The sequence below is a fragment of the Schistocerca americana genome, chromosome X (genome assembly GCF_021461395.2).
Source record: "Schistocerca americana isolate TAMUIC-IGC-003095 chromosome X, iqSchAmer2.1, whole genome shotgun sequence".
Taxonomy (NCBI): Eukaryota; Metazoa; Arthropoda; class Insecta; order Orthoptera; family Acrididae; genus Schistocerca; species Schistocerca americana.
In genome coordinates, this window is record NC_060130.1 from 653386968 (window position 1) to 653400000 (window position 13033).

At 36.5% G+C, this 13033-nt stretch overlaps 2 protein-coding genes across 3 annotated transcripts in view; one reads left to right on the plus strand and one right to left on the minus strand.

Annotated features, from left to right (window-relative positions):
• Positions 1–13033, plus strand: part of LOC124556737 (sulfide:quinone oxidoreductase, mitochondrial) — a 101206-nt gene that overhangs the window by 74913 nt on the left and 13260 nt on the right. The gene's annotated exons all lie outside the window — the stretch shown is intronic.
• LOC124556738 lies at positions 4177–11049 on the minus strand. 2 transcript variants are annotated; one of them, XM_047130738.1, is made up of 6 exons: positions 10080–11049; positions 9589–9687; positions 9376–9474; positions 9164–9262; positions 8945–9044; positions 4177–4396 (listed from the first exon to the last, which is right to left on the minus strand). In XM_047130738.1, the coding sequence occupies exons 1-5, from the start codon at positions 10309–10311 to the stop codon at positions 9016–9018; spliced, it is 558 nt and encodes a 185-aa protein (XP_046986694.1). In that variant the 5' UTR covers positions 10312–11049; the 3' UTR covers positions 4177–4396; positions 8945–9015. The 2 variants fall into 2 exon arrangements, with proteins under 2 accessions (XP_046986694.1, XP_046986693.1); XM_047130737.1 differs by having other exon boundaries at positions 9376–9486.

Below are 13033 nucleotides of genomic sequence, written 5' to 3' on the forward strand. Positions count from 1 at the left end.
TTTTATTTACTTTTCTGATCTGTTCGTTCTATCTCGTGAGATTTTTTTTTTTTTTTTTTTTGTAATTTAAAAACACTTATTACTTATTTTAATTATCTGTTTCCTCGAATTTCTGTTTTAGTTTATTATATGTATCTTTCTGATCAGTTCGTTCTATCCCGTGAGATTTTTTTTTTTAAAAGACAAAAAACACTAATCAGCTACTGAAGTATCTTTATCTTCTATGGGTTGCAGGGGTTATGACCCCTGGGGAGGTGGGTGGGTATTCACGCATGGCTGTCTTCACTTACACGTTGTAGCTACGCAAGGCGTCTAAATTTGTTTGTATTTAGTTTGCCCCCCACCCAAAGCACCCCATTTCCCGCACTTGTCCCGTTAGTGTCATTAGGCTTCTTGTGGAAAGTGTGTGTGTGTGTGTTTTTGTTTCCGCCATATTTGTGACGTTATGGGTCAAAGCAGACTGGTGGGATCGGACGCTTCCGTATTTCCCTCATTATGTTGTATGCAGTGTCAGCACGTATACAAGAAACAATTTTTTACACAACAGAGAATGGACTTTGAGGTTTAGGTGTTCGACTCTGGTTTGTTCCGTAATTTTCGCACTTTAGACATGTTTTTATTCTCATTATATTTGGGCCTAGTGAAAGTGGTTAAGATTTTACACATAAAGGGTGTAAAGCAAAGTTGTCCCGTTCCCTAACTGTAGCTTCACACACATGTACTGCATGTAATATTTAGTGGCTTTTGTTCTGTAAGTGTTACAATGAGTGCAGCAAACTGACTGGGATATGGCATGTTCCATGGTAGCTTAACATAAGTAGGGTCGAGGCACCACTGACGGCCCGATTAAGGACAATTGCTATACAAATTAGTTTACAGATTACTTCAGTAATCCTATAGTTTCAAATTCTGTGGGGAGCGAGTGTTCTAAATTATATAACAAAAGCAAACGAAAATATTGAAAATGAAATGGCACATTTCCCCAATTTTTACCATGTTAAACCTCACAATGGCCAGACATTTCCTTGCTTTTGGCTGCTAGCTATTATAATGAAACTGAGGCTTTACATAATTTCAGAATCTATTTGCAGAAAAGTAATTTATTCTTTGTACAAACATCAGGGTGGCCAACAAATTTGAATTTTCAAATTCAATGTTGTCATGTATTATATTTACTGTATGGGTTTAGGCATACATACTACACTGGAAAGAACAAATTGCTTGTTTTAAAAATATGTCCGATATGAACCATGTCAAGATGTACACCACATACAGCATGACTGACCAAGTGGAGTGATCATCTGAAGGATAGTGCACATCAAAATGTCACATGGTTGCATTTATGCAACACTGTCTGTTTGTTTAAGCCAGACATATTAGGGTCAACTGAAGGGTTAAATGGCCAGTACATGAAAATAGTGACACGGAACAGAGAGATTAAAAATCCAGTCACATCTCATGGATTAATGATGGTAGAATGTTACAGTTAATCTTGAAAGAAAACTTGAAGTTTCTCGTTGAATTTTGTTAAGGTATTCATAATCTTACATTGATTTGTTTACAAAAAAAATTCCTTTTGCAGCAAATTGTCATTACACCTACACTATGCAATATGAAGTTACAGAACTGTGTATTAGCTATATTTGAATAAACTGTGGTGACTCATCAATGATTACTTGGTGATGTGACAGTTTGAATGTTTGTCAGGAAAGCTGATTTTTCATCCCATCAAGTCTGTTGAGACAAGTGATAAAGTGTGTGTAACAGGTACAACATACACCCTGCATATCCCTGCCCATCTGCATTAGCTACCCTGCATGTTTGACTTTGACCGGCCATTCTGTAGCACACTTACCAATGTATACTTTCTCAAACATCAATTTCTGACATAATTTTAGGTGCTTCAGCTGACTCTTTTGTTTTCAGTGATTGTAACACATTAATTTTAGATTTCATTCCTTTTCTGGATAATTTTTGTCCTTGTTGTTTTTCAGTTTCACTTAGTTGCTTCTTTTGTCATCTATGTACAAGCAACTTGCATTACACATAGACAGAATTAAACTTCTGTTGATTTTAAAATTGTCAACACTGTGCAAGCATTATGAGCAAGAATACTTTTCACTCTAACTCTCAACAATACACTCAGAAACTTCCTGACAGATTAAAACTGTGTGACAGACCAAGACTCGAACTTGGGCAAGTGCTCTCGTATCTGAACTACCCGTGTACGACTCAAACCCCAACCTCATTTCTGCCAGTACATCACTGCCTACTCAAGTTTGAGTCTAGCTCTGGTACACATTCTCAATCTGACAGGAAGTTTCATATCAGCGCACACGCTGCTACAGAGTGAGCATCAATTCTGGAAATACATTCAGTTTATTGAAAAACCTCTTTCTACAACAGCATTTCCAGGCAAAAGTACTGACATTTTAAGAAATTCTACAAAATTACAACATTCTTTTGTGGCAATGTAATGAGGTTCATCCAACCAAGTTTCACTTATTTTGAAAAATGCCAATTTTTTTCTTTTTGAATATGAGCATTGTTACAAATATTGACAAATTGTTGTTTGACACAAACACAAATTTTCACCAGAAAGAGAATTTAAAGTCATAATGTCAATCTTTATACAGCTGTTTCTTGATTTAATGCTGCTGATGGGTCCAAACATGAAATGGCATGAGTAGGTTTATATTTCAGTGGTTCGCCTTCAAGTAGCTTTTGTATTATACCAATAATACAGGAATACATTTCTTCTTTTAGCCTCAAGATGTCAGTCAGTCAAGTCCTTAACTTTCTTTTGGTACCTTTGCAGTGAAATCCAGAATACACAAAGCATTGTGCAGTGATCAGATTCTTAATATTCTTCATGTCAGCCTACACGAGGGATTTTCCGATTATGCAAAATGTCTGAACTGACAACTTGCTGCATTAATCAGGTGGTACAAGTGAACAACTCATTACACAAAAAATAAGCCATAGGTACATCAGTTAGAAAATCACATAAAATGTTTTGAAAGAATGTGCTGTCAGTGAAAAAAATGACCTAAGAATTTGTCTCCAACTGTTAAGATAGAGTTTTCAAACACTCTGAATCAGGTAAGAGTTTAATTTTAAGCCAATTGAGAAATATAAGTTCTTAGATGTGGGAGAATTTTAAAGCTAGTTGGGCCACATTTTCAATCCATTTTGTGCCACAGAATTGCAAAGGAAAACCTGAAGACACTATATATTCTGTATATTAACACCTTCGCGTAGGCAAATCGTGAAACACACAATACAAGGCTCTGAAAATGGTGGTCTTTCCTAATTTGTTTGTGACACTCCAGTTTTAAAAGTGCAATGAACTATATGCGGGTTACAACCACCTAACTGCAAGAGTTTCATGTTACCAGAAATTTATTTTACTTCATTATTCAAAAACTTCCAAGCTGGAAAATTTTAGAAATATTCTGCAAATTAAAAGGTCCTTTCAAAGCATAGGCTCTTTGGCATTGAATAAAGACAGAATCGAAGTATCAGGTCGAGATCATTTCAAATCCCAAAAACTAACATGGATGTCCATTTGTTCGTTGTTTTATTTTTGTATGACGTCGGTGCTGTATACAGTCTGACATATGTGTGGCCGTTGGCCACATAATTTTATGAAGCTGCTCACATTTGTTGAGTGAAACTACTCAAAATAAGGAAAAATTACATGTAACTTGTGGCTGGTCTACAATTTCAATATCCAACAGTCGCTGGTTCCCTGCAGATGATGATGCTTTTGCTAACATGAAATTGCGTTCACAGCTTACACTGCCAATGCAGTCACTCATACGAATTGTCTCTCATTATTACCTGTTACTTGGCACACTTAAACATTGCAACACGTAAGATACACCAGGGTCATCAGGACACATTTACATTTTGAGTATGTTATGGGAAAAAATTAAACAGTTGATTGGAATTTAAATATTAAATTTTTAATTAGGATTTATTAGTACAATTTTAAGACTATATTCATAATTTGTCACCATATCTTATAGACTTTATGAAGTAATACAGTGACGTACAAAACATACAGAACATGAAAAAAAACAGTTTTCAAATATTCTACACATCAGCTACAAATATTAAGATACACAATTGAAACTTCATATATAAACAGAAAATAGATTTTACATCAAAATTATAAACCAAAAGAAAAGATTAAATTCAGTACAAAAGTTTCTGCAGGCATAATTTACAAGAAAATTTTACTGTAACTTTTTTAGCTAAATGTACAGCAATTATAAAAATATTTCACAGTATCATGAATTGCAATAAAAACAATGGAACTTCCAAACGCAATGGTGCTCGACATCTGGCACATGATTTAGTTTATCTGTGAGTTTCCTGGCATCACAGGTTGCTGAAACATCAAATCGAGGGCAAAATAATAGACATTTCGAGGGTATAGTTTCTCCAAAATTCAGTCTACCAGTGCCGTTTATAGCATACAACCAATCCAGTTCTTCACACACTTATCTAAAAGCCCCCCAAAAATAACAAAAACCAACAATTATCTTGGTTTACGTATTGTCAGTTACTTTTGAGACAGAATTTTGCTTTACTTATCTGGCAATGATGTAGTCTTTTTTCAATGGTTCTGAGTACTATCTCCGAAATAATTTCATTGTTGAAAAGCAGTTCCCAAAATGAAAGTGTCCTTTTGTTTAGCTGTATGCAATGTCAAAAGGCTACGTAGTAGGCAACATAGTGTTAAGTACTTGAACAAGGTGAAACAGATCAATATAGAGAATCTGCCCTCTTAGCATATTGTAGTACAAAAATAGTATCTAGAAATAACGGTGCGCAAATATTTTATCTGTTGCTAATTTGACATGTCCTGACCTCTTCTATAAAGCTTTTAAGTATACCAACATTTCCATTCAGACAATGGATCCAAATCACACCATATCTCTTCTGCCAGGTATTATTTCCAATCCACAACAGCACAAAGAGGTAAAATAAAGATTAGCATAGTGTAAAATACATTGTGTAGTTCTATTTCTTTCTCAGTGAAAACAAACAAATTGTGCTTAATTTTGAATGATACATCCTTAAATAATATGCTTGAACATGTTGCTGAATATAATTGATTTATTTAGTATGTGCTTAAACATTACTACTATTAACTACTTACTTGTATGGGACACGGCAGGTGACAATTTTTGTGAAGTCATACAATGTACACTTTCATGGCCAGCATTTTCTTGAGTCAAGATTTCCAGGTTAAAAGGCCAAGGTTGATGTATAAAATTACTTCTTCCTGACGTTTCATCTCTAACTGCGGGAGACATCTTCCGAGGTAGAATGGAAGTTACCATTGTACCTCTGAAGATGTCTCCCGCACTTGAAGTAGTAGTTTTATACACTGACCACAGCCTTTCAACCCATAAACTGTAGCTCAAGAATTCTTGTAAGGTTAGTATTATCTGATGGAAACTATAAATAAGTTGTTACCATGAACAGTGCAGTGAGCTTATTCAGTTTCAAAAGTTACCTGTCTAAGAGAAATCAGCATAAGACATGAGACTCATTGCACCTCAAATGCACAGAAAACCAGAATTTAAATACTGATCATCCTGATCTGGAAATGTAATACTGTCAAGTATAACCTATGGATGTTTGTTAACTTTGCAGGTGAGACTAACAGGGGATGGGATGATGGTTTACACTATATGTTGCGAAGGAAAAAAAGACACCATTTTATTTTATCCAACTGTCAACATTCCACAGCAATCAGTCGAGCAATAGAAGTTTGTCAGTTCCAGATGGGTTAATCTCAGTTTTTACTTTAGTGATTTATTTGTTTTTAAAGATCACATTTATTGACATATTTTTGGCAGTAAATAAAATACTTAAAAGTCACTGCCCAGTTTGGTGCTCTCCTGACATGCACTGGGCACAGACACACAATGGTAGCACTAGTACATTATGTGTATCGAAAGTGTAATCAAGTATATTTCACAAGCCAGTGGTGAAAACTGCAAACAGTTTGGAACTAGTAAGGAATGTTGGCCTAAGACTTTATTAATTTTAGACACAATTAACGATTAGTAAAGATTATTGTGGCACAATGTGTAACGTCACATGACATTTACAGGCCAAATGTAACTAATCCTATTACAAAACAGTAGTTATGCTTCAATATGGAACAATAAGTGGGCAGTGGATAATATGTGTTCAAAACAATGAACAATTTGTGAGTTCCTTCTCAAGTACTGGAAATACCATAAGAAATTGTGTGAAAAGATAATCCTAGACTACAGGATTCAAGGACAACCACATTAATGGAACTTTGGATTAGAAATTTAGGTAATACAGTTGCTCTGAAAATCACAGTAGAGATGAGATGCACAGAAGCCTCAACGTAACCAATACTAAGAACAAAAAGTTCGGCCCAAATACGATCAAGTGCGCACACTACCAAATAATTATTTGTAGGACATACTGAGAATCTGTCAACTTGACACACTCATCCTCACGAATACTACAGTGTCTATTGGTGGCCACTGTCATACCAGGAAGCTTGGTGTAATCTTATGGCACTTTAATTCTCCGACGCGTCACAGGACAAGTAACTTATTAACTTATTGCTGCACATTAGCTGGTGCACTCATGCTCCTTGTGGCATGACAATGAGGAAACAAGAAGATACCACATTTATATGGGTTAAACTTTACTTATGGTTTAGGCGCCCTCGTGCGGTGATGTTGGCAACGACCGTGCAGTGCTGGAAATTATTCTCTAATACTTCATTTCGTGTAAGCACTTTTTCTAAATGTTCGCTTTACTAGGATAATTAATTTACTGAGCAGACGCGGGTACATGCAAGAATGCGTCAACCATAGAGTAGGAACAGGATTAATTAGTTATTTCATCGTTGGTCGCTGTTGACATCAGCACAGCACGCCACCTGAACCGCAAGTAAAATTTTACCATTATATGTAACTGACAGGGTGAAACGGCTATCAACGAAACAGGCATCCGAAGTTAGGAGGAAAAATCCCTAAATTCTCAAAAGAAGCATTCTGGCTATTAGTCTGGAGGGAGTTCCAAAAATAGTGAAAAAACGAACCTGTGTTGTTAGATTAGGAATTGACTGTCACACCAACAAATGGAAGTCTAGTATGTTAAGAACTGCACATCCACACTCTCATTGGAAAACTTTGTCTCATCACATACAGTACGAGCCTGTTACACTCCTGAACACAGAACAAAGAGATAATCAATGAATAAACTACCATATTATCTGTTGCGAACCTGCATGTGAAGATTACATATATATCCTGAACACAGAACAGAGAGATAATCAATGCATAAAGTAACTACCATATTATCTGTTGTGAACCTGCATGTGAAGATTATATATATATCCTGAACACAGAACAAAGAGATAATCAATGCATAAAGTAACTACCATATCCCCCAACAATCAATCCTCATGTAAGGTCTACTAATAGCATTTAAAGAGTTCACTGCATACCTTTGCAGCTAGCAGAACTAAACTTTGATTATTTTGGCTAAAAATATCTTGGCTAACTGTGTTGAAATAATTTTTTTTTAAAACCTTTCCAAACAGCAAAAATGTTGCAAGCACATATCAGGTGCTGAAAAGTGGTCTGAAGGGGAAAAAAATTTCAAAAACTAATGTTTATAATTTGTGAGGGCAGTAGGAAGCCATTAAACTAGCATTATGTCATTTAGCTACTCACAAGTTTCAAATATTAGCAATTAACACATTCGCTGTTGGCTTATGCATGTGCTATTAACTTGTAATAAGTGTCAATTGCAGAATATGTTAAGCATTGAATCAAGAGTAAACAGAATATTGTGTTGCTGGTCACCGCATCAACTTACAGAGACAGTCTTCACAAAGAATACATTTTTAGGCATCTGAGCGGCATGGGAGAGAATTATGGAGAAAAACACTGATACAAAGTGAGTTCACAATCTTGCCTATATACCGTATGGCACATTCCATCTATCACATCCATGCTGTCTCACAACCAACCTGTGTTTTAAAAATCTATTTATAGTGAGTCATAACTTGAATGAAAATTATAAAAATGTCGGGTATTTTCTATGTTGACAACTTCATTTACTTCAAGCTAAAAGATTGTTCAACTAATCAAACTTTTGAAATTATACACTAAAGGCCGAAGATGTCAATATCTAGTGGTGGTTATATCATACTGAGTGCTGACTACCACACTGCACTGTCTTATTTAGCCTTTTCATTTGGTGTTTACTGCATCTGACACTTTCTCCTCAGTGAGCAAGGTAAGATTCTCTGAACTCAAGTTTAGTGAGGAGTAAAATAAAGTGTGTATGATATTATTATAAGGAAGACTATGGAGTGAAATTTAGCCTCATTTAAAAACTACTGCTAAATATAATTCTTGGTGTAACTAGCATGTAATGTCCATTAAGGATGTAAACTGTAGTGTTTCTTATGGATTAAGGTGAAAGAGTTTACATCCTATCTGCAGTGATTCAAAACTTACAGCATTTTTTAATTTTCCTAGTGAAGTGTACTTCATGTGTGAGGTGTACTGGGACACGTGAACAAATCACCAGTGCAGACAACATGATTCACAACAAGGATGTATGTGAGTGATCCTGATACACTTTAATTCGTAACCAAGACAATTGCCTATGCCTGTAATGTGAAATATTGGCCATAATATCATCAATGCAGAAAGAACGTATCACACTATTATATAGCTATATTTGTACTAATATATTTTGTGAAGAAAAACCAGTCTGACAAGTGGTAAAAAAATTTCAATTAAACAAAAGGACACTTGTCTTTTGTATAAATCAGAAATGAAATATCATAAGGAAGGTTGTAGTTGACCAGCAAAATTTCAGATCAGAAAGGATCCACAAATACTGCCTGAATTTATAATACCATTCCATAGCCGTGTTGCAGAACATGCGCTGTAGTAAGGGAAGGCACTGATACCATCTTATCCTGCTCTGTCACTGGTTTAAATGTGGGAGAAAAGCACCTGCAATCAGCATTTAAAACCAAATTGCTATAAATAACTTACAAGGGACTATGGCATAAAGCTGGAATAACATTTTATAATAAAGAGATGCACTAATGCCTGAATTCATAGAAAATCACCATTTGTTGAGCTGTGTAGCAACACACGTACTGTACCGATGGATGGATGTGGTACCACCACAGCCTGTTTTGGTATTGGTTGAATTGTGGAAGTTGAGCCTGCAGGCAGAAATGCAAACTAAGTTACAGTAAGTAATTTATAAGGAGCTGTGACAAAAATGAACAATGGCATAACACAGAGGTACACTAATATCTTGATTCATAGTACTCACTATTCCTCGGGCTGTGTTTCAGCACATACGATGTAGCGAGAGACGGACTAGATACCACCTCAGCCTGTTTTGATATTGGCTGAATCATGGGAGTTGAGCCTGCAAGCAGAATTGCAAACCGGATTGCTGTAACTTACGAGGAACTAGGGCATAAAACTAGAATGATATTTTATAACAAAAAGGTACATTAACACCTGGATTTATAATACTCACGATTCGTCGGGCTGTGCTGTAGGGCACATGCTGTAATGGGGAATGGACCTGCTACACCCTCTGTACTTTTTATTGTTGGTTGCTTTTGAACAGCTGAACCTGTAAACAGTATATTATATTAGACTGCTGACATTAACAGATAATAGAGCACTGGTTAAATTTTACTTACAGCTCAGGCGGCGTGGTGCTGTGATACTGGCAATGACCGTTTATTTATTGTGTATATTTTGTTTCTTGTGAATACTTGTTCTAAATGTTTGCTTTACAAGGATAATTAAATTACTGAGCAAACAAGGGTACATACGAGAACCTGACAACTAGAGAACAGGAACAGCATTAATTATTTACTTCATAATTGATCATTGCCATCAGCAGCACACTATGTCACTTGTCATACGTAGAATTTTACCAGACTGCTTCATTACAAGCATTTTTTGCTGCAGGGATGTACGTTGTTGGGTGGGGAAGGGGCGGGGGCACTAGTAACATACCTTTTTCCACAAGTGCATCTTCTTTGTCTGCCAGTAGAGATAATTTGATCAAACTGGATTCTTCTGAATTTGGTAGCACCAGGGATGCATTATTACCCCTTTTGTTTTTCTTTGTAGAGTACAGTCTACGTTGAGGTAAAATCCTTTGTGCTTGTTTCCTTTCTATATGCAGCGGTGCCTGTTTTTGCTGCAACATTCCGACAGCTACAGTTGCCTTTAGTGATGATAACATTTTTTAGCAGTTTCCAAGTCATTTGAGGTCAGTTCAGATACAATACCAGAAAACTCTGCGATAAGTTCCCTTCTTTGGACTGACAAAGGTACAGAATCATTAACACTTTTTTTCGTTACCTCCGCTAGTATTTCTGTTTTCTCGTCTACAACAGAAATATCTTCACTCTCAATAAGTGTAACTTCACTATTTCTTAGGTGTTTAGAAGGTTGCTGCTTTAACTGAATCTGGCAAACACTATGTATGTGCTTGCACATATTCCATTTGATGGTATAGTCAATACATGTACAAGAATACCTATGAACGCAAGCCCTGCATTTAATGCACATCAATCTGCAGTTGCACTGAAAGTCATTATCATATACAAAATAATCTGTTGACCTTGAAGAAGAACGCACTTTCCAACCAGAAAACTCCATAGTAATGAAGTCCTCCTTAATATTATTCCCTGATTTATGCCGAAGGCGAATGTCCTTAAGTTTACTCGTCAGTTTACCTTTATTTAGCACAATAAGCCTGTCAAACAGCTTGTGCTTCACAAATGACATCAATGCAAAAATAGCTTTGTCTAAACGCTTGACACATTTACTACCTAGATATATATATTTAATAGTGCGATGCATTCTTTCTATATGCATGTTGGTATTGATTCCAGCATTCAATCTATGGCAATATGCCCAACAATTTGCATTCCCAACATAGTTGTCTCGGAAGTATGTGCCAAATTGAACTGTATCAGGATCACATTCCAATCTCTCTAGCACAATATTTAACATCTGATCAAATGAATCTACATCCTGCTCATGCATCAAAGTTCTGATTTGCTTGTATACTTCACCTTGTTTTTCTACACCTTGAATCTTACATTTGATATTCTTCCTCCAACATCTATCAACATGCCATGTACAATAAAGTCGCATAGATGGAGCTGCCATGACATCATTCCATGCAATAAAGAAAGACTCTGCCAAATCCGACATAAAAACATTTAGCGAAATTGATCCAACCTGCCTCTTTATGTGCTGGAAAAATATGGACAGCATCTGGGAGTCATTCCTGTTAGATATTAGAAACGCGCATGGAAACCCTTGTCTCAGATCGTCTAGCACTAGTAGAGTTATAAGTTCAAAATTATATCCATTAAGACCATGTGTCCCATCAACACAAACGCAGTCGTTCCCATATTTCTTTAATATCTCGCCTTGAGCATTGTTCATAATTATCAATGCAAAATCAGAGCGCTTTAATTGTGGGTACGAATCAAGGACTACATCCTGTGGTTTATAGAAAAGCACACAAGGACCGTCTCCACCATTTACTTCATTTACCCATGCTTTTACACTTATTGCATCATTATGGTGTCTTATTGACTTGAAGGACAAATTATAAGACTGATCTATATTATGTAGATCCTGTCTCGTAATCAAATGTATCCTTTCCAAGTTCGAATCTACAACTGTATCTCGAATTTTGCCTAATATGACAGAGAATGGTATGCCACTTGCTATATCTGCAGCAATACTTTCCCTTTCTCTTTTTGTTAGTTGGAGATGACATAACTCGGATTTGTGGCCAACATGGGTTGAAACATATTTCACACAGCAGGTTCCATTCTTTTTCATATCTACTCTCATCTTAGCAGGGCACAGTGCATCAATCTTACTACTACCTTGCAATTTAAGACATCGCACGTTTTTTTCCTCTAGAGACAAACTTCCCAGACCGGTGACAAATATAAGAAACAACTTCTGAATCAACCTTAGCATGGGAACCACGACGTTTGACGAACTTTGAGAGCGTTGTCTGCTCAGTTTCCTCCTTCCACTTCTGAAATTCATCAGCGGTGCTAAAATGTAATATTTCACATTTCACATCTACTTAATGTGCCGACCGTAAATGTTCAAACAGGCACTTTTCAGAAGTACTTCTTTCATTACACAGGGCGCACACAAACAATTTTTTCTGCTCTATTTGCAGTCCATGAACCTCAAACAGGTGTCTATTCAAATTTCCTTTTTTAGGATCGACCTTATCGCACACATGACACTGAAAAATCATGTTGCACACAAAAATTTCACTGCTTACACGGACAACTCCACAGCACAAAGTAACAGTAAGTGCAAAATACACTTATTCCATACGTATCTGCTGACAAAACCGCACGTGTGCGTAACTTTCGAAAGAGAAAAATGTCTGCGCCACGGCTCTTTCGAAACGAGCAATCCTATTGGATATCGCTACCCTGAAATGCTATTGGTTATTTTCGTTTCGAGCCGAGCTCTCCCTAAAGGTTTCTCGAAATGTGCATCATTTAGTTGCCATCATTTTGTGTGTATTAATCATGTGTGATGAACTCGAAATAAAAGCCTGGACCCAGGATTCGGGATCCAGACACAACAAGAATAAACGGCAGACAAGCAATTGGAAAAGAATTAACCGTTTGTTGTGGCGATTTGTCAACGGCGAACAGCTCGAGCGACGAGCATGATGCCGAGCGCTCCGATTGGAGGAAGACACTCCCAACATCTGACTTGTCGAGTAATTTTAATCAGGCTATACTACTCCTTTGTATGGAATGTATATTGGCAGGAGACGAGTGAGCTTTATTATTATTGTTTATTATTATCATCATCATCATCATCATCATCATTATCAATTTTATGGCCCGCACTGGACCACTCCAGTCAGTTATACAAAGATTCACACAAGTTTTTGTATTCAG

What these genes read in the sequence shown, in the direction of transcription:
- LOC124556738 (XM_047130737.1), bottom strand. Translation starts at nt 10,311, where the DNA reads ATGTTATCATCACTAAAGGCAACTGTAGCTGTCGGAATGTTGCAGCAA. An exon ending in ACAGCACAGCCCGACGAATC is followed by an intron (nt 9,487 to 9,588) that starts GTGAGTATTATA and finishes TCCGGTTTGCAA; the next exon opens with TTCTGCTTGCAGGCTCAACT. An exon ending in GCTACACAGCTCAACAAATG is followed by an intron (nt 9,045 to 9,163) that starts GTGATTTTCTAT and finishes TGCTGATTGCAG; the next exon opens with GTGCTTTTCTCCCACATTTA.